The sequence below is a fragment of the Corvus hawaiiensis genome, chromosome 4 (assembly GCF_020740725.1).
Source record: "Corvus hawaiiensis isolate bCorHaw1 chromosome 4, bCorHaw1.pri.cur, whole genome shotgun sequence".
Taxonomy (NCBI): Eukaryota; Metazoa; Chordata; class Aves; order Passeriformes; family Corvidae; genus Corvus; species Corvus hawaiiensis.
Window position 1 is genome coordinate 580,963 of NC_063216.1, and position 20,845 is coordinate 601,807.

The 20,845-nt window shown below is 51.3% G+C and overlaps 1 protein-coding gene across 1 annotated transcript in view; it reads left to right on the plus strand.

Annotated features, from left to right (window-relative positions):
* The window catches only part of B4GALNT3 (beta-1,4-N-acetyl-galactosaminyltransferase 3), a 64,560-nt gene extending 44,327 nt beyond the window's left edge, over nt 1-20,233 (plus strand). The window contains exons 4-20 of the mRNA XM_048300566.1: nt 2,929-3,024; nt 3,577-3,667; nt 4,513-4,613; nt 4,986-5,053; nt 5,576-5,654; nt 6,085-6,151; nt 7,868-8,011; nt 8,411-8,520; nt 8,990-9,090; nt 9,718-9,794; nt 10,380-11,367; nt 12,475-12,773; nt 13,137-13,290; nt 13,977-14,049; nt 14,503-14,656; nt 15,384-15,510; nt 16,297-20,233. Coding sequence (XP_048156523.1) covers nt 2,929-3,024; nt 3,577-3,667; nt 4,513-4,613; nt 4,986-5,053; nt 5,576-5,654; nt 6,085-6,151; nt 7,868-8,011; nt 8,411-8,520; nt 8,990-9,090; nt 9,718-9,794; nt 10,380-11,367; nt 12,475-12,773; nt 13,137-13,290; nt 13,977-14,049; nt 14,503-14,656; nt 15,384-15,510; nt 16,297-16,405 — 2,838 coding nt within the window. The 3' untranslated portion in view covers nt 16,406-20,233. The remainder of the gene's footprint in view (nt 1-2,928; nt 3,025-3,576; nt 3,668-4,512; nt 4,614-4,985; nt 5,054-5,575; nt 5,655-6,084; nt 6,152-7,867; nt 8,012-8,410; nt 8,521-8,989; nt 9,091-9,717; nt 9,795-10,379; nt 11,368-12,474; nt 12,774-13,136; nt 13,291-13,976; nt 14,050-14,502; nt 14,657-15,383; nt 15,511-16,296) is intronic.
* Nucleotides 20,234-20,845: the final 612 nt, after the last annotated feature.

Consider the following 20,845-nt stretch of genomic DNA (forward strand, 5'->3'; position numbering starts at 1 on the left):
AGTTCCAAGCTGGGAAGTCAAACGTAGCAACCATGTTTTAGAATCACATTCTAAAAACCGTGTTTTAGAAAATCCATTGACATTTCTGTGTGCATGAACTGGGAATGGTGGTGATGTTGATCTATAACTGCAATCTGCAAAAGCCCTAAGCAGGAGATTTTTCCGGCATGTTCCGTGAGAGGATACTCATATAGCAAACAGAGGAATTTCTCAGCTGCCTGTAATGGGCGGCCATGAATTGAGTTGGAGGGACAGAGGTGATAGAGTTTCAAAACAGCTGCTACACTGATGACTCGTGGGGGTCTAAAATTAAAGCTCAGCTCAGTTTTCAGTCCCAAAGCAGCACTTTGGGCAGCCAGCACTTATCTGTCAATAATGTTCTTTTTTTCCCTTTAAGAGGAAACAGAAAGTAAGTTAAGCTGCTGCAACTCAGGATAAAATCTGTTGATTTAGAAAAGATTTTAAAATTGCATGCAAGAAGTATTTATTATTTACCAGTTAATTATTTCTAGTAGCTGTGAGTGCAGGAAAGCAAAGTGATCTCATTAACTCCTGCCAGAATCTCCTCTCTGGAGGCTTTGTAAAGACTTTTGTAGGAGGCAGGAGTGTTGGGCTAGAAATCTCGGGAACTACCTCTTTACGTATTGATGGTACACCTAGTACAGTGGTGTCTGCCTTATTTTTTAGTAGGCTGCCCTCTCCCTAATACTGCCAAACTGTGCAGTAAAGTGTTGTATTGCAGGGGGACTGGTCCAAGTTCTACTCTGCAAACATTTGAGCAAGTCTAGCCAGTCTTTTGGGGTTTGCCCCATAAATATCTGGTTTTGCGTTTGGGCTGCCCCGTGTCAAAGCCAGGCCAGCTTCATTGCAGTCCCGAGCTTTGGGAGCATCCCCTGGGTCTGTCTGTGGAAGGAGTGGGTTGCAGTGCCAGCTTGTCCACAGTGTGGGAGTGTTGTGCTGCGTTTCACAGCGCTCTGAGCCTGCTGCCTGCAGTGTGCAGAAAGGAAAACCTGCATTACTTGTGGGTAGCAGCAGGCTTCCATAGGACTCAGTTTCTGGCAGTGACTCCGTGGGAGCCCAGCCTGTTCCTCTCACTTCATGTTCCACAAGAAACAGCAGTTGTCATTATTTGATTTGGCTGAGAAAAGCAGTGTAAGACCCTTGGGTGTGAACCTGGATTTGGCCAAGGGGCACAGGACTGCGCAGCAATTAAATTGCAATACAGTGTCATGCTTGCAGAGATTTGTGTCGCAAGTTCCTGCAGAGTCCCGGGTTTCTCTGGGCTGCATCCATCACCCTGAGCCCTCCATCTGTCTCCACTCTGATCCTGTGCATTGCTCTGAGGAATTACATTCCTTTTGTCTTGCTGCTTTTCCTCTTGTCTGGTGGGCAGAATCCAGGCTGAGGGATGTCAGCAGAGGAGGGAAGAGGAGGAGATGTTACTGGGGGGCATCGTGGGCTTGCAGACATCCATCAAGCCCTGGCACTGAGGACACCAGTGAGAGAGGGCTGACGAGAGCCCACTCCAGAATCGCAGTGGTTGTGAACGTGCTTTGCCTGGCACACAGAAATGGTTTTCACATGCACGACTAAAGTCCACAGCTCGCAAGGAGCATTCCTGGTGCAGAGCCAAATCTGCTTCACGGCCTTCCTTCAAGCCACAGTTCATTTCAAAACACATCCCCAACCCACCATCCTGGCAAAAATAACTCAGTGGAGAAGTTTCTCTGCCAGGAGTGCACAGAGAGGCTGGACCCTCCTCCACCGAGCTGCTTCAGGCCTGCTAGAGTCTCTCCAGTGAAAACTAGGAATTTGCTGCCATCTGTAGACATTTGGGTGCTGTTCAGGCCGTTTCCCCAGCCCTGCTCCCACAGCCCTTATATAGGCAAGGCAGCCACAGCAAAACCACCACAGTCCCAAGGCAACCTATTCCTTTCCTCAGCATTTTGCCATCTAAGGTAGCTTGTACTGTCTCCAGCTTATTTATTCCTCACTGTTGGATGCCAGTCCTGCAAGGAGGGTTTCAGCATCTAGCTCCACTGGTTGCAGGCAGAAACTGGACTTTGTTGGGGGGTAGACAGTGATTCCCTTCTGAAAGGCTCCGACAAAAATAAAGTCTGTCCTTTGAGGAGTGTGTTGCTGAAGTCCCACGGTGGCCAGCAAGCTTTTCCCAGCCCGGCTGTGCTCCAGGTCTCAGCTGGACACCGACAGCCTCTCCTGACAGGGCTGGCTGCATAGCGGGGACCGGACTCACACTGCACACCCTCCTGTGCTGCGCGGGGTGGAACCCCCACTTCCCTCAGTGTTTCTGTGTCTCTGCAGGCACATGGAGGCCATGCTGCCCACTGACCTGCCTGTGCTGCTGCTCCCCGCCCTGCCAGGCCTCCATCTCCCCGTCCCCACCGTCCTCTGTGAGCTTTACCTCTGAGACATACTTTGAGAAGGTGATCTGCCATCTCCCCTCCCTAGGGCGTCCCCTCTTCCTCAGGTCAGGAAAACAGCCCTGAGATGGTGAGGGAGTCCAAAACACCTTCCTGCAGAATGTAAGATGTTACATCATGGGGAGCTATTGCCACCCTGCAGCGTGTTCCACACCACGGCCTCGGAGCACGGCCCTCTGGTCAAACACCTCCTTGATGGAGCAACTCCCAGCCGTGTAACTGAGATGTCCCAAGCATTAGCACAGTTCCCTGGTGCTGTTCAGTCGTGTGGGCCAACCCCACACCCTCAGCAGATGAGAAGCATCTGGACCTGGACACCATGGGCTCTGGACCCATGTCTGCTGCAGACCAGTCCATCGTAGCAGAGGAATTTTCTTTCACTCTCCCAAGCGCTCCAGTACCGGGGCCCTGGCCAAGGCTGTCAGAGCAGGGGAAGGACGCAGGACATGGATGCAACAATTCATGGTGCCCCACTTCTGCCTTCTAGTTCCAGGGCCAGGCCAACCTGCACGTGTTTGAGGACTGGTGTGGCAGCTCCATTGAGCAGCTCAGGAGAAACCTCCACTTCCCTCTCTTCCCTCATGTGAGTAAGACCATGACATGCAGTGTCCCGCACTGCCCAGCTCAGCTTCCCAGGTGGATCACCCATGCTCCCTTCACATTCTGTCCCTATCTCGCTCTGTCCTGCTGTTTGTTCAAATCCACCACCTCCTTCTCAACCATCTGCTCCGTCCTCCTGCTGAGGGAGCAGGAAGCTTTCACGAGGGTTCAAGTGTGGCAGCTCCTCTGCTGCACAGGGGAGGGTCATTTCACGTGTACTGGCCTGCCAGGGCTCAGACACAGGCTGAAGGAGCCCTGTATTTGGTGCTCTCCTTCCAAGTGGCTAGGGAATGCCATGGCCTGTCCCCACCATCTCAATGGCATCCCCCATGTAGCTCTTCCCTCCACAGCAGCACCTGCTCCACCTCATTTCTTATTTGCTTTGCTCTTTTCCTCTGCCTCCATCACATCCTGTACCCCACCCAGAGAAAACCTCGTACTTCCCTCTGCTCACCTGTCCCACGGTTTTTGATTCTCCCCTTGTTCCTGTCACATCTAAAATTATTTTTATAATTTTTTTCTTCTTCCACTTCAGACAAGAACTATGCTGAAGAAGTTGGCTGTGTCCCCAAAATGGACCAACTATGGTCTCCGGATATTTGGCTACCTGCATCCTTTCACCGATGGTGAGGGTTCTGAGTGCCTCTTGTCACCTTCCCCTCCTTCCCCTCCTGGTGCTGCACCACTGGTGCCCTCATCCTGGCAAGCCCAACACCAGGTCCCTCGTGTGGGTGGCGTGCGTGACTGGCCGTGGCCTTGGCGTGGCTGGAAACACATCTGCCTGCCTCCCTTGTAGGGTGGAGAGGAAAAGCACAGAAGCAAGCAGATGGGAAGTGCTAGATAAATAACAATGCTGTTGTGAATGCACAGCCCCATGGCGTGTATGTGGGCACGAACAATCCCCGAGCTTTTCCTCCCTCCCTCGCATGGCCAGGACTGTACATGACATCACTGATGTCCCTGCTGCTCCCATGAATGCCAGCTGACAGCAGCTGGCATCTGTATCCCCAGCTGCATGCCTCTGCCCGGAGCAGCCTCTGGCACTCGCCCTCTGTCACGGGCCCTGGCCTGCAGCTGCCATCCCCGTGACCCTGGACAGAGAGTGAGCCTCAAGCGCCTCTGTCTCCCTCTGTGGCTCCATGTGCACATGCCTCCATCCAAACAAATTTGCTCTGGAAACAAAAGGGGTGTCAGGGAGACTTAGCATAGACTCGTTAGCATTCTGGGTTAGGTGTCAGGTGAAGCCAGTGCAGGAGGGGCAGTGAACCAGTGACATCTGTAAAGTTTGTTTTCAGTCACAGCAGAGTTAAGAGAATTCAGAGAGGGTCAAAGGAGGGAAGGTGATAATATCAAAAGGGAAGGTGTGGTCTCACCAGGAAAAAGGGCAAAGATCCCATTTTAGAGGAGCAGGATCTGTTCTGTGCACAAGCCCTTACCCAAAGCCCTACTTACTCCCTCCATCTCTCGACAGGGGAGTTTCAGTTTGCCATTGCTGCGGATGACAATGCTGAGTTCTGGCTGAGTCCAGATGAAAAGCCCTCTGGTCTCCAGCTGCTGGCCAGTGTAGGCAAGGTACAGTGCATGCTGCACGGCTTCTCCCATCGAGACTGTAGTGTTTCTGTGGGAACAGAGACCTTCCTGACTCACTGCTTCCCTGGACTTCCCAAGTTTCTTTCTCTGCCCAACTGCAGAGAATGTCAGTGCAGATGCCAGATGGGTATGACATGTGATACCTTAAGCCACTTACCTCTTGGTAGTGCTCTTGGGAGTCCCTTGTTCACAATTAAGGGACTTCAGTCTGTCCACAGGTGGTGGATTTCACAGATGACTTACCAGGAGGAATTGGAGGGAAGAGGGAGCTCAATTTTCCCTTTTTATCACTGTCAGTGCAGTAACAAGGGAAGAAACTCATCTTAACTAGAGCCATCTTCTGTCTCTTCACAGACAGGGAAGGAGTGGACCGCACCAGGAGAGTTTGGGAAATTTCACAGCCAGAAGTCAAACATGGTGAGGTGAGCGAGCAAAGTCCCTCAGTCTCAGCCACCTCTGCACATGACCAGGAAATCACAAGGACAAGGGAAAAGCACCCAGGCTTGTCCTGAAGAATTTAGCAGTACAGAGAAAGGGGTTACTCTGGGGTATTGCTGAAGCTTTGCTGATTTATTGCAGGAATGCAACACTGAATTTTTCTTCCCTGGAGCAATCAGTCACCAGTACATCCATACTCCCCTATATGAACTATATCCCGAGCTTCCTGCCTTGGAACTGGCCAGGTTTCCCAGAGGCCAAAACCCAGCAGCTGACACTGAGAGGGAGTTATTCAGAATTAACTGAGAAGGGTCTGGAGTGCTCCAGGTGCACAAGTGAAGCTACCTATCTCAGTGTCAGGATCTGGATTTTCTTGGCAGCGCTAACCTTGCTTACCCTGAGAATTAGGTTGTTTCATGGGTGTGGTTGCTCTCCACTCATTGTCTGCTGACAAGCTAAGAAATGTTCCTTTATGCTTCTAGTGACAGACACCTTGTTCTTCACAGGCTGTCAGCGGCAGGCAGGTACTATTTTGAGGTGCTGCACAAGCAGGATGACAGAGGAACGGACCATGTGGAAGTAGCAGTGAGTCTGTGGAAATGGTGGTCCTGTATGTGTGTCCCCACAGAGCTCGGGAATGATGTTTGTAACCATTTCCCTCCTTCCCCAGGCCACAGCTCCTCATTCCATGAGAGGTAGCTAATCCCTTCCAGAGCCCTTACCTACTTCTGTGTGGGGTAGTCCTGGCTATGTGTCAAGACCCCTTCCTCTGCTTGCTTGGGATAGATCTGCCTTCTCTGGAGTCTATTACAGCTTTTTGTCCTTTCCTGTTGTGGATGTGTCCTGGGGGATCTCAGCTCATTCCCAGTGTTTTGCTGCTGGGTCAATTCGGTCCTAGTAGGGAGGAAGAGGAAGCTGCGAGCCCACATGGTGAAAAACATCTTCTGTGTGTTCCTTTCGTTCAGCCTTGGTTAACTCCATAAGCACTTCATTTTAATGTGTTTCTCTGTTCCAGTGGAGGCTGAATGACCCAGAAGCGAAGTTCAAAGTCATTGACTCCCAATATCTCTCCCTTTTTGCTAGTAAGTATCTTCATCACAAGTTTTCCCAAGCACCTCCCCATTCTTCCTAAATGTATCAGCATCCAGTGTTTCACCGTGAATCATTGTCTAGCCAGGCATATACCAGCCATACACATCATTAGGAGAAAAAGGTGGAGACAGTTCAGGGGAAAGACTTCTGGACAAGGGTGTGAGTCATTATTAAACACAGGAGAATCGGAAGTAAGGTTGGAACATTATTTCAGGGGAGTCTAGAGGTAGAGAGGAGAGTCTCTGAAGGTGAGGAGTGTTCTAGATTGAGAGTAACACAGGATGGAGTTTGCTTGCTGCGAGCCGGGGGAACGTGAGTCCCATGACATGGGAGCTGTGGGGGTGCGCTGCCAGCTGGTCACAACCAGGGAGAAGGGGCTGCTCTGGCGCTTCAGGAGACCTCACTCTGGATCCTGAACACAGCAGGATACACTGTCCGTGCTGGGGGATGCTGCTTTCTCTGTACCAGCCTCTCGTCCCTTCGAGTTGGTGCTGGATTGCTGCAGACACATCAGTCCAGTCCCTCCTCTTTTGTCAACCCTTCTTAGCACATCAAGTGATGGCATTATCAGTTAAGAAGCTCCTTAGTCCTGTTTACCCTTACCTAGGTTTGTCAGCATCAGCTTCCTCTGCCAGCATTCCCCCTTTCCATATCTACTGCTGTTGCCTTCCAACATTTCTGGGCTTTTTTCCATACCAGCCCTTGAGTGCAGGGAAGACTCCCTGATGTAATGGAGACATCTGTTTGCTGTGTCTTGGATCGCAACCTGCTGCTATATTTTCTGAAACCTGCCATTTGGCCAGGACTAGGCTTTCCATTAGGTCTTCCATCTTCATTCTTTTTCCATCTGCTCTTTTCTTCTTATTAATTCCCTGTAGAATAGAAGACTGACATCCCAGAAGATCCCTTCGTGATTAGGTACAGTGCTGCAGTCACATTTTTATCTGTCACCTTCTGCCCATAGTTTTTCCCTCTTTCATATTAGCCTTTGGCAGTATCACATGACATCCCATTCTTTCTGGGGTCCCATGTAGTTCAGTACCCAAAAGTTGCACACCAGTGCCCTTGGCAGGATATTGCTTTTCCCTCATGGATATTTATTCCATTCCCCTCATTTTAGAGTAAGATCCATGGAGACATGAAATCCTGTGACAGCAGCACCCACGGAAAAATGTAACCACTACCCAGTCTGGAGTCTGAGCTTCCTGTTGCTCTTGGCTTACTGTGGGGCTTCATTCCCTTTCTGGAGTAACATCCTCCTCAGTAACTGAAGCTCTTGCCCCAAGGTCCTGATCCTTTTCCAGCACAGGCAAAAGCTTTGCTCCTCAGGTTTCTCCTCCCATTCACCTTTCTTTATCTCCTTTGAAAAGAAACTTAATCCTAATAATACAGAGGTGTCCAGTAGTTCCTGCCAGCATGGGGCCTATTCAGCACACCACTGCTGGTGTGTCCAAGGCAGGAGGTCATTTTCCTGCACTGCTCATCACTCTGTGTGTTTGCCTTTAGTGACAGCCACGTTCCCACCCCACAGCTTCTGTATCTCCAGCTTTCTGTGTCAGAGCCTTTCCTTTGCCTCTGCCAGAGACAGCATTAGTGCCACGGATGCAATGCCATTTGGCAAGGGCTGACAATGGAGAGAGGTGCTTTTTGGGACAAGGGACAAATTAGCCCTTCTGTCCCCCTTGTGTTGTGTCTCTGGTTTCTAGACGAGACGCTCTTGAAGATGGATGAGGTTGGGCACATCCCGCAGACGCCGGCCAGTGGCAGGAGCCGGCCTGCTGATGGCGCCGGCAGCAGGGCACACCCCGCTGACATGTTGAAGCCTGACCCCCGGGACACTCTTTATGAAGGTAAGACTTGCAAAGCAGCTGAGGAGGTAACTGCAGCCTGTGCAGGAGCACAGCTGGGAAGGATTGTCCTCCCACACCGCGGTTATCTGGGCCATGCTTTTTTATCCCTGGTGCAGAAGAGAGGGGCAGCGACAGTATCGATCACTGTAGGAGAGAAAGCACAGACTAAAGCCAGCTCCTCTTTCTTGGTATGCAGCTCACACAACATCCCCAAGCACGTTTTTGTGTAAGCATCTTAAAGGAATGTAAAGAGTTGAGCTGTGCAAGAAAGTTTGTTTAATCTGTTTTTTACTATTTCAGATGGATAAATAGAACCCGGGGACAGAAGTGGCTAAGCTGGTGCGTGGGTTGCAGCAGGGCTCCTCCTGCAGCTCTTGCCTGTGTGTTCCTTCTCCGCAGTGCCTCTGCTCAGCAAGTCCCGTGTGCGCCGGGCCCTGCCAGACTGCCCGTACAAGCCCAGCTACCTGGTGAATGGATTTCCTCTGCAGCGCTACCAGGGGCTCCAGTTCGTAAGTTGGGTTTCTTAATCGGGTGCTTGCCCAGGAATACACGAGGAGGAAGGAGAGAGATCCCATTAGCCATGGGGCCTGAGCTTGCCTTCACAGGGAGTCTCACAGTGGCTGAGGATTTCGTTCTCCATGGGGGGACTGTACTACGTGTGGATTACTAAAGTCCTCTCTTCAGGAGGACTTGCCCACCTCTCTCCCACTTAGTTCTCACTCTGTTGTAGGACTTAGGCTCACAGTTAGAGGGGTGGACAGATGCTGAGAGAGAGAGGAAAAGGCACATCCATACATGTATCCTGGCATGCTTTCTTCTGTTTTCAGTTCTCACAGCCTGCTACTGGAGAGGCAGAGAGTGAGCAACTCCTGCTCCCTCTAAAAAGGGCTGGTTACCCTGAAACTACATCTGGGTCACCTTGTGACTGATGTCTGGCATTTATGAGGGTTTTACTTTGTCTTTCTCCCTTCTTCCCAGGTTCATTTATCCTTTGTTTACCCAAATGATTACAGCCGTCTGAGCCACATGGAGAAAGACAACAAATGCTTCTACCAGGAAAACCCTTATTATTTGGAAAGGTAGGATGCTGTGAATGTGGGTTTAGCAGGGTGGGGAGGAGCTTGAAGGCTGGAATTGGTGTGGAATTTCATGTTCACTTCTGTAGAATTTTCTTAATTCTTAAAAGATCCCCTAAGTCTTGCAAAACATTAAAGCATTTATAGTTTCTTTTGATGACTTAAGTGAAAATATGTTTAGGTCTCAAGTGGAAACTACCAGTGCTTTTCTTGCACTGTTAACCCAGTAGCTGAGTCAGAGCATGTTTGCATCAGGGAGTGTATTCCCAGCAAGCTTGGCCTGCCAGTGGCTGGAGCCTTCTGATAGCTGACACAGTGAAAGCCAAACCATGCTCACTACCAGGCCTCCCTCTGGGGGAAGAAATGCATGTCACTCATCCTCACTGGTGCCCAAATCCCAGTGGTGGCCCCACAAGGGAACTGCCACTTGCATGCTCCCTCCCTGCAACAGTCAGACACCTTGTGCAAGGACTCCCACCCATTCAGGAGGACTTTTTTGCAGGTTAAGGAGGGTCACTTTCCTAGAGAAATAACTGATGATGGCCTCCCTGTGCTCAGGATCTTCTTCCTCCTTCCAGGAAAGGGCAGAGTAGCTTTCATCAAACTTGTGTTCTGCTCTTCCCTCTGCAGATTTGGATTTTACAAGTACATGAAAATGGATCGGCCAGAGAACAGCCTGGACTCTGGAGAAAAGACAGAGCAGCCAGGTAGGGGCCCTAATGCCAGAACCCAGAGGATCCTTTTATCTGGCACTTTGGAGTGTGGTCTTGCAGCACCAGCTGAAAGAAGCTGTTGACTTTCCATACCAAGGAAGCCACAGCCTTTCCCTGCCAGATTGCTGTGTCTGGGAGGAGACTTTTGCTGCCACTTTTACTTCTCTTAAGGGCAGGTTGGGAGCTCACCAAACAGTGGGCTGCATGACAGCTCTCAGGCCCACAGCTTAGCTCAGATGCAATTCTAGCAAAAACACGGGCAGGAGCAGCACAGCCAGAGGTGTGCAGCGTGGCAGCCTGTGCTCACACCTGCCCTGCAGGGCTGTGGCCAGACCGACAGCTAAGGACAAAGCTGGAGAGCTCCACAGCCTGTGGCAGTGGTGGATAATGGGTGCTGAGGAGGCTGGTGGCAGCAAGAGCACGGCTTCCACGTGAGAGAACATCCCTGTCCCTCTGAGCGGGAGAGACAGCACTGAGAGGAGGCGAGAAGTAGCTGCCCCTCCTGCCTGCTGGGTGCCTGGTCAGGGCAGGGAAGGCAGTGGGAGGATGCCAGAGGTGTAACTTCGATTCATCCTGCAGGCTCCCAGGAGGGGAACCTGGATGACCTGCAGTACGAGGAGCAGGATGTGGAGAGCACCAGTGCCCCCGTGCGCCCCGGCACAGGGAGGGCAGAGCCAGCGGGCCACGCTCCCAGCAGTGTGTTGGGCAGTGATAACGTTCCCGAGGACTATTCCCTCCGGGAGCGTCGCCGGCTCCTCTCGCTGATGGGTGGCAATGCAGGAGAGGAGATACGAGGGAGAAGGACAAAAAGGTCTGGTGTCAAATCAGCCATGCTGGCCTCTAACAACCAAAGCCTCGGCCTGACTGGGCTGGAGGGAAGCCCAGTAACGAAGAGACCCCATTTAAAAGCTGGCGTCAAAGACAATTCCAGGAGCCCTCCGCAGCATGCCAGGGCCATCCAGGGGAGAGCGCCTGTCAGAAGGGCAAACCCTCCTTCTAGGACTGTGACTCAAAGGCAGCAGTCGCTTGGCCACCCAAGGGACTCAGGGGTCACAGTTCCCACAGGGGTGAGACCTCGAGGAGATCTCAGCACCACGAAGGACGGGCTGCAGCCAGCAGGCACCGTGCCAGCTGGGGAAGGAGGCCCAGTCCCTGGCAAAGCCGGGAGACACGCGGTGACTGCTGCCAGCCCCAGGCAGCAGCCTGGGCTGCCACAGTGGCTCAGCCAGGTGCAGTCCTACATTGCTGAGCAGAAGGTGGCCAACAAGGGAGATGTGGGCAAAGGAGAGGTGCAGGTGGCATCCCCTGTGAAGGACAAGTCCGGAGGAGCAGCAGAAGAGGAAGAGGAAGAGGAGGAGGATGAGGAGGATTTCGATTACGTACCAGTGTTTGACCAGGCAGTCAACTGGGAGCAAACCTTCAGCATGAGCAACCTGGACTTCCACATGCTGCGCACAGACTGGATTGACCTGAAATGCAACACCTCAGGAAATCTGCTGCTAAGAGAAAAGGAGGCCCTGGAAGTTACACGTGTCTTCCTGAGGAAGCTCAACCAGAGGAGTAAAGGGTAAGGCACAGTGAGAAAACTGGGGGTCACTGTCCTAGGGCTGGTTTACCATGCTGCAGGGGAATGAATACCTGTTGTGTGAGGAACTGGTGAGAATCAGAGGATGAACTAGGTGTGGTAAATAAGATTTCAGGCAAGGAATCTGTGTAAAAGACTGGACTTCAGGCACGCCTCTTTTGCCTGAGAAATGGTACCAGCTTTTGCTGATGCTCTTTTGTTACATGGTCTTGGAATGGTTCTTCTTCTCAAGACTTACCATCCCTTCTGGCAAACAGACACACTTCCTCTGTGCCTTCATAAGCTAAACAATCTGACTCCTGACCCTTCTGTTGGCCTGACCTTAATTTTTATAATTTTTTTATCCATCTTTTTCCATGCAGGTTTCAGTTGGTGCAAATCTTCCTATGCATAAGTGACAGTATCCTGGAATGGCTGTTACTAGCTTCTAATGCCTGCTGGAAGTAGGCCTAATGCTACATATTAAGATCACATTTGCTTTTTCAGGGTCACATCAGTCAGTCAGGTGTAACTGATCAGTACACACAAACTTTTCTCAGGATTTTTAACTGACGAGCATCTATGTTATAGCAGAAACTCTTGTTATGATCCGAAAGGGCATGCCCTGGCATTTCATCCAGTTTTGGCCATTCTGAAGGTACAGGTCGTGCCAGTTTTTACTGTATGATTGCTCAGTCCTGCTCCATATTCTTGTTTGATAAGCTGTCATGAGCTGGTTTCAGTAGCCCAAACACGCTCCCTGTGCCAAGATCGTTGTAGGTGGTGTTGAATACACTCACTATTACCAGCCCTACACAATCATTCAGACACATTTGTTATTTTCTGTGTCACCTTTATTTCATTTCTCTTGCCAAATATTTTCTCTTGGCTGGAATACCAGGTCTTACCCACATGCTTGTGGATTTAGGAGAAACAGGTGCTAAACATTCCCATGGGACTTTGGAAGCAGTGCAGCAAAGCAGGGGGAAGCTGGGGACAAAAAAGGTTGTGCTGGCCTGGAGGAAGGAGCTCAGCAGGGCTGGAGGTGGGAGAGGGGGGCTGGAGGTGGGAGAGGGGGGCTGGTGTGCAGGGCAGCCGTGTCTCCTGCAGGCGCTTCCAGCTGCAGCGCATCGTGAACGTGGAGAAGCGCCAGGACCGCATGCGGGGCAGCCGCTACCTGCTGGAGCTGGAGCTGCGGGAGCAGGGGGGGCGGCTCGTGCGCCTCTCCGAGTACGTCTTTGCGCGGGGCTGGCAGGGCGCTGGCGGCAGCGAGGAGGACGAGAGGAAGATGAGGAACCTGGCATGGGGCCGCCGGCGGCATCTGATGGCTGCGGCCAACGAGCCAGAGCTGTGCTGGCCCCAGGGATTCTCCTGGAGCCACCGGGCCGTGGTTCACTTTGTTGTGCCAGGTAAGGGGGACCTGCCTCCCCAGGACATCGAGGGCAGTCCTGGGCAGTGGGTCTGAGCCAGTCTCAACCACCTTACTTGGGTTACTTCCAGTTTCTGTTCTCTCCAAGTTAAATACCCTCAGAAATGTGATAGGGCCCAAGCACCCATGGCTTGTAACCTCGGAGAAAACCCCTGTCACATGGTGGGAAAGAGCCCACACTGATTCCTTGGCTCCTTGGAGCAGGTTTTCAGCCTGGGCCTATTTCATCATCCATGAAAGGTTGTTGTGGTTTAACAGAAGGCAAGAAACCTTGCCTGTTATGAAAAAACACCACCATTGAAATCAGCTTGCTTTGATTCTCCCTGTGTTGCAATACAACTAGTGAAAAACCAGGCACGTTGGGTGCTGCAGTTCATCTCTGACATGGAAGAGCTATTCCGAGTCACTAAGGATCCCTACTTCAGCATCATCATCACAGACTACAGCAGTGATGACATGGATGTAGAGAAGGCTCTGAAAAGGTCGACCTTGCACAGGTGGGAGCACTGCTTGGTCACAAAAAGCCACTCACACACGTGTGCCTGCAAACAGCACATCTGGGAGTCTCTGTGTTGACCAGCCACAGCCTGCTGCAGCTGGAAAACCAGACTCCATCCATCCAGACCTTGCACATACACATGAATATGTTTTTGTTACGATGTGCATACACATATTTTCATGGAATCGTTTTAGAAAAGTGTAAGGCAATACCTGGTGTAGTCTTCCAGCCAAATTTGTTGAATTTGTCTCTTGTTTCAAGATTGCAAGAGAGAAGAGAAAGCAAGTCTCACAGTGATGGGGCAGGGGGAGGGCAGAAAAGACAAGAAAGCTGTGAGAAGTGGGACAGAGAGCGTGGAGACCTCTGCTTGCTGGAATGACCCTACTCTGATCTGAAACAGCCTTTGCTGGTCATTTCCCTGACGTGCCAGGGGTTTCCAGGTCTAGTCCTAGGACAGAGCTAGGCTAGAGCTGAGAAGAGTTTTGCTAGGCACTGCACAGGGGCAAGACTCTCTGAGCACACTGGGGCTGGGAGCAGTGCTGGGCCTGTGTGCTCCCCCAGCAGAGGCTTCCTGTGCTTCACAGGGTGCACGGGGCCAGGGCAGCTCCACAGCCCAGTGCTGGTGCAGCGCTGCCTGCGGTGCTTCCTGTGCCTCTGAACTTCCCCTTCACCTCTGACCCCCAGCTATCGGTACCTGAAGCTGACGGGCAATTTCGAGCGTTCTGCCGGGCTGCAGGCGGGGATAGACCTCGTAACGGTGAGTCAGGGGGGCCTTGGGGTGGACAGGGAAGTTTACAGGATGTGTCTGGTGTTGCCACTGCCTTTGGTACTGAACACGTTGGATTTTAGGGAAGGGAGTAGCCTAGCAGACCAGTTCAAATGTAGGTGTGTTTCCTGCCCTTCCAGAGTAAGGGTCTCTTTATTCTGAGGAGCCTGTGCTCTGTTTGATTCTTGTCCACCTGCTGGGACTGTCAGACAGGAGGGAAAGCAGCAGCAGCAGCTTTGTGATCCTGGCTCTGCCAGGCCACAGTCATGGTATTTCACACTCCTCACTGAACATCCACTCAATGGACATTTTTCCAGCCCTTGGGATTTCAGTTTCTGATGCAGTAATGAGACTTTGGCTCCCATGTCTCTGTCTTCCTGCCCCTCAAGAAAGACTTACTGAAAGTCAACCTGTTTTTTTCCCAACCGGTATGATTGGTTGCAGGACCCGCACAGCATTGTCTTCCTGTGTGACCTCCACATCCACTTCCCAGCTGGAGTCATTGATTCAATCAGGAAGCACTGCGTGGAAGGCAAGATGGCCTTTGCACCCATGGTCATGAGGCTGCACTGCGGGATGTCCCCACAGTGGCCTGATGGTAAGAGGGTGTGGAGCCTCCTCGGTTCAGATTCTGGGAAATGGGGAAAGAAGAAAGTGCCTGCCTCCTCTAGATTTGTTCTTCTGGTACTGTCAAGGTCTGGAGCTCAAGGTACTTCTAGGTCCACTGCGTGCGTGTGTGTTAGACATAGGGTGGGGTTTAACAGCATCAGGTACCTGGAATTTGAGATCAAAAAGTTAGCAGAGCCCTTTGTCTGATGTTGTTTCCTAGGGCTCTTTATGGATTTAAGGACCTTGGAAAAACCCTCCTTTATTCCTGTCTGTCCGTATCTCTCTTTTCTTAGGGGGCACAGCCTATCCCGAGGAGAGCTGGTAGACCAGGGCTGAGAGAAACAAGCCAAGCTGGAGGGAGAAAAGTGGCACAGATCATCTTAGCATAGGATTTCCTTTAGACAGAGGTGGCCATCCTGAGCCGTCCAGGCACAGGGACAACCCTGGGAAGCTGGGACAGTCCAGGAGCTGTGTTGCCAGACAGGAGATGTGAGAGGCTCTGCTAACAAGTTGACAGGACAGACCACGCTGTCTGTCCACACGCCTTTCTCATTCCCAAAGCTGGTTGGCATGGTTGGCTCTGCTTTGGTGCTGAGTTTGCTCCCTGGTGCCAACACTGTGCTAAAGGTAGCTTGAGTCTCACTCCAGCAGCTCTGCTAGAGCCATCAATGGTTCAAAGCCCCAACAAAGCTGTGCCTCTTTTGTGCTCTCCTCAGGCTACTGGGAGGTGAATGGGTTTGGTCTCCTGGGCATATACAAGTCTGACCTGGACAAAATCGGAGGCATGAACACAAAAGAGTTTCGGGACCGCTGGGGTGGAGAGGACTGGGAACTCCTGGACAGGTAGGCATCCATCGTCATTGTTCAAGTGCTCAGGAGGGGAAGCCCATCAGATCTTGGAGAACCAATGACCACAGGAGTGGGGATTTGAGGGGATTGAGATGACTACTGCCGCCATAACCTTGGCCAGTGAGGGAGAGTCTTTGAGCAAATCCTGACCTCAAACCTAGTAGGTGAGGGGACACAAAACACTCTGCTGCAGCTACTAGTAAGAGAAGAGCTATTTTCTGCTGCCTTCCAGCCACACTGCTGGTTGGTCTCATGCAAATCAGGCACTGGTGATCGTGAAGACTTTGTCCTCTTCAAGCAGTGCAGAGCACAGTCTGGGTCCCTCACATTTCCCATATAACATTTAGCAATTGAATTGCCTTGAAGACCAAATGGTGGAGAGCATTTGAAGATCATTAGGTACAGTTAAAATTTCTGAGGATTTTGTGATGAGGGATCTCCGCTGCACAAATCCTGGGCCTCTGGGTTTGGAGTCGTAGGGTTTGGGGCCTGTCCTGTCTTTTCTGTCAGCTGACTGCAATCCAGTGCTGCCAGCTGTCTTTCCTCCTGTCTTGGCATATGCAGGCACTCCTGACCAGTCTTGCCCTCAAGGGTGCATAAGCACTCAGAAAGTGTCATTAGATTCCTGCTTATGGCTATGGGATGCCCCTGAGCTCTTCTGGACTATCCGATTTGCTTGCAGTCTCTTGTCAATAGCACAACTTAAGAGTTTTCCTGAGGCTGAGTCCCTCAGTACCTTTGTGATGAAATTTTCCCTAAGTCTACTCTTCTTTCTGCCAGGATCTTACAGGCTGGGCTGGAAGTGGAGCGTCTCTCCCTGAGAAACTTTTTCCACTGGTTTCACTCGAAGCGGGGCATGTGGAACCGACGCCAGGTGAAGACACTGTAGCCTTCAATCCCAGAGCTGTTCAGCAGCTGTCCACCATCTCATCCAGATGTGCACTTTACTGGGGCACACAGCCGAGTGCCCAAACTCTTCCTCTGCCTCCAGAGCCCTCTGATGGGATGGCATAGCTGAGGAAGGGATGATCAGGCTAGCGGAGTGGGAGCCTCTCTTGTGAGCCATCGTATCCAAGATGTGGGATCCATGTGTGGCTGGGAAGGCATGCGGGGGAGATGTCGACAAGTGAAGGACTTGCATTTCCTGCCATGCAGTCTGGTGGAAGGTACAGTGGGAGAGGTGCCTTGTTTCCTGTTGAGTCTTGCACCAAACAACACAAATCCCACCTAAGCCCAGAATGGTTTATTTAGAGCAACGCAGCTTCTCATTCAATACTTGAATGAAAAAAAAAAAAAAAAAAAGAACCCACAACCATCCCCATTTCCTTTCCTTTGCCACCTCTCCAGTATCCATGGTTTTGGACCGGGGACCAAAGTTCTCTGATCAGTATTGCACCCACATGCCCATGTGCTGGCTCAAGGAAATCTGGATGCGGAGGAGCTGATAGGCACTTCAGGCTGCTGGTGCTTAGATGGTTCTCTGTGCTTTTCACTTTGGTCATTAGGAAAAACTGTGCTCGTGTTGAGCAAATTATGGGCCGTGGATGGAGATGCAAATACATTTCCCTTACAAGAGCCACGTTTGCCTGTAGCTGGGCGAGTGGCAAGGGTGATGTTACAATTCCACCTGAATTATTGATCCACTGCCTGAGGGTAGTGGAGGGTCTGTACAGAGAAGCTAACAGGGCATCTCAGGAGGAACTTTGCAGCCTTATCTGACAGACGTGTGTTTGTCCTAACAATATCAGGGAAATCCTAGCAGGGAAGAAGTGGCAATATTTTATTAATTGAAATATTGTGATTTGTCAGAAGAAGAGACAGAGCTCTCAAAATCCTGTACATTTATGCAGCATCTAAAAGTTAATAAGTTATGGCCTCACAGTTGGGTCTTGTCGTAGCTTGACTCTTATGTCAAGAGCAGGCTTCTTGGTTGAAGAACCAGCACAGCTGCTGGTGCTTCATCTCTGGAGCAGCCCTGGGAGCTCTGGCCTGGTACGGAGGAGGTGGCCTCAGGTCTTGGCACATGCACTGGGTGTAATGAACAGTGAGGACAGATGAGTGAATAAAAGGATGGGCAAACCCATGCTGTCACTGATGCAAGAACTGTGGAGAGAGAGCTGGCCTGGTGCTACAGGGAAGTCTCATCCCCTAAAACTCCTGTAAGTGTAAGGCAAGATTATTTTACCCTGTAACCATTTTAGAAGACTGTTTAAACCCAGAAATCCCAGCTCACTCAGTGCTTTACACTGGAGCTTCAGTGTCCCCATACCATGCTGAAAAGGCTGCTACTGGTCTCAAGCTTGAGAGGAGAGTGTGACAGAGGATGCTGCTCATGGTGCCCAGTTCTCTGGGGAGTTGCTGGGAAGGAGTACTGGATGTATGCAGAATACAAGCAAAACTGACGTGGTACTAGATTTTTTTGCTCTTTGCTGGTGGAGTAGATGCCAATTCAGAATAGGCATTCATTTATTACTGGGTCTGTGGTGCTCGACGAGTCCATCAAGTTCCGCTACTGCAGTAGAAAACTGAATGTGCAAGTTCTGGCATGTGAGATAGAAATTGTGTCAAATCATCTGTTTGCATCAATCTGGGTTTTGTGACTGATGGATTTAGAAAAGGTCAGCCAGATACCAGAAAGTTCTGCTGTGCAGTGTGCAGCTGTGGTGAGATGTAGACAGGAGGTGGTTGTGTCTTTGAATCCGTGGAGCCTTTGCCAGAATGGAGACACTGAATATCCCAGAAGAGGCAGCCTTAGCCAGCTGCCCAAGCCAGAGTAGTCTTCCTGTTGAGGGAAAATACTTTACCCATGCAGATCCTAAGAAATTAAATCACTGCAGTTGGGGTGAGAGGGAAGAGGCTGACAGAGTCAACACTTTTGTTTTTTAAGTATTATAAGAGTTTGGGAGACCAGAGCCCCGTGATGCAATGTTGCAATAAGCTCTGTTTCTGCCTGGAATGTGCAGTGTCAGTGCTGCTCTGGGTGCATGTCAGAGCCTGTGCTTCCCTCAGACACAGGCACAACTCCATGAGTGTGCAGGTGAGCTGCTTTCCAGGCTCCAGGACTGTGCCTGCACAGCCTGTCCAGGCTGGCTGTGTCACGCAATCCCTGTGGAATGGGGAGAGGCTGTCGGGAGGGCGAGAGCCGGGACACGGCGAGCGAGGCGTTAGCAGACCCAGCTGTCTGGCCCCATCAAGTTGGGACCAGCATGGTGCCCGGTCTGCAGGTGGAGAGCTGCTGGCTTCGGTGGCAGCTCCTAAGTCGAGCACAGGGAGCAAGAGTTACTTGTACTGTGGGCTTTCACATCTGGCTGTGGATGTGGTCTGCAGCTCCTAAAGTTAGCAGCTGGCATTCACCTGCAGACACTGGCAAGACTTAGGTGCATCCAGAAGGTAACTCACTTGGCTTAAATGACATGAGTAGCCCCTCTTCCCCACCACAGAGGACAGCCAGCAAAGAGTGGACTGGACAGTAGGGTGCACCCCTCACTGCAGCACTGCCAGCAGAATTTGAGGATTTTGCCCCCATTTTTCAGCTGTGACTGTACTCCTTCCTTCACAGCTTGTAGCCCAGGCCAGTGGTAAGCAGAACTACCTCATGAGGACTCCTTGGTGGAGATGTAAGGAGTTACTGGTTTTCAGTCCAGTTTCCTGATGGCCAGTTTCCCCACTGTCAAGGCTGCCATCTCAAATGTTCTTCCCTTCCAGTGGGAATTCTCAGTTGGTATCCAAGCATTGCAGTAGTAAGCTAAACACTAATTGGCACTAGCAGGCAGCCTCCATGGAGGAGCTTGGGGAGCCCTTGGGGACAAAACCTGTCTTGCAGCCCACATGCTCAGAGACCTCACTGCAGGTTGTAGGGAGGGAGCTCACAGTCCCCAGTTTACTGGCCAGCAGCAAACCTTGCAGGAGCAGTGCTGGGCTTCGCTCTGGGGCTGCTGCCCCTCTTCCAAAACAAGCTGCAGTTTTTCTCCCCAGACAGAGTCACGAAGAGGGGGAGAGCAGGAAGCACAGCAGGAGCGGATCCCTCAGCCATGCAGTGAAAGGACATGGCCAGGAAGCTGACTCCTCTCAACAGCTGGTCACATTTCTGTCACCAGGATCTTTTTAGGAAGCTGTGCTGGGGTTTCTGGCCTTCATGTGCATCCTGGCTGTGTCCTGCCTGGACAGCCAGAGGAAGTCAGTTGCATAGGATTTTCCTTGCACCAGGCCAGGAGCAAGCTGCTGCGGAAGCTCTGTGGCTGGGGAGATGATGGACCATGCTGCACAAGAGACCTTCCCCACGGTGGGATGTGACCAGGCTGGGGAGTCCGGGCCACCGAGTGTGAGGTGCCGGGCAAGGGGGCTCTGCCTACAAATGTGACTGTGTCTTCAGGCCTGAGCTGTGGTGCTCGGGCTTGCTTTGCAGGTCAGCAAGGGAATGAAGAAGGGCTGGCTTTTAATCTGAGCAAAGTGCATTGTGTGAAAATTATGATTCGTTTCATCGTTGTCTTGATGTTTGCCCGGTATGAACATCTCTCCTCATTGTCTACAAATGTCTGAAGTTGATTGTTTTTTAGATACAGATGCCTTGTGTTGAAAATCTGAGTTGTCCCTTTGAGTTACCTGCCTTAAAGTGGCTCTGTGCCTTCAAGACGACTCCTGGGCCACCTCTCTGTTGGAGCTGGGGGATATACAGATTCTCCCTCGTGTTTTATAAATATATTGTCTTCCTACAAGAGCTCTCTTCTGTCTGTGTGTTACTTTGCACCCACATCACCGTGCAGCAGGGATTAGAAACCAGGTGTTGCTCCTCTCTTCATTAACTGAAAGCACAGCCAGCACCAGAGATCACTCTCTGCTCAAGCCAGCAAGAGCTGGGTGGGAGATGCAGTGGGCAAGGTTAGCCAAGAGTGAGCCCTGCTTCAGTCCCCTCCAGATCTGCAGAAAATGGGATGGCAAAAACCCAGGTTTTTTGCTGTCTACATGGGTATATCATGTGAAACAAGGTGGAAACAGTGGACAAATACACATTCCAGCAAAGCATGGGTGTGATGTGATGAGAGAATGTGGGAAACAGTGGTACCCTTCTGGCAAGCAGAGGACAGTTCCTGGAGAAGACCACAGGTGAGAGCCTAGGCCTGAGCTCGGTACTTGGCACAGCCTACATACACAAATGGGAGGTCCGCTCTTTCACTGCACCTACTTCTTTGGATTCAATTTTGGCCCATTTTCGCTTCAACTGGGCGTTCTTTGAGTATCAAAAGCTTGGCAGCAATGGGAGTCACACATGAAGAGGGGAAAAGGCAGCCACGGTTGCTAATGAGTGTGATTTCACTATAACAAGAAATTG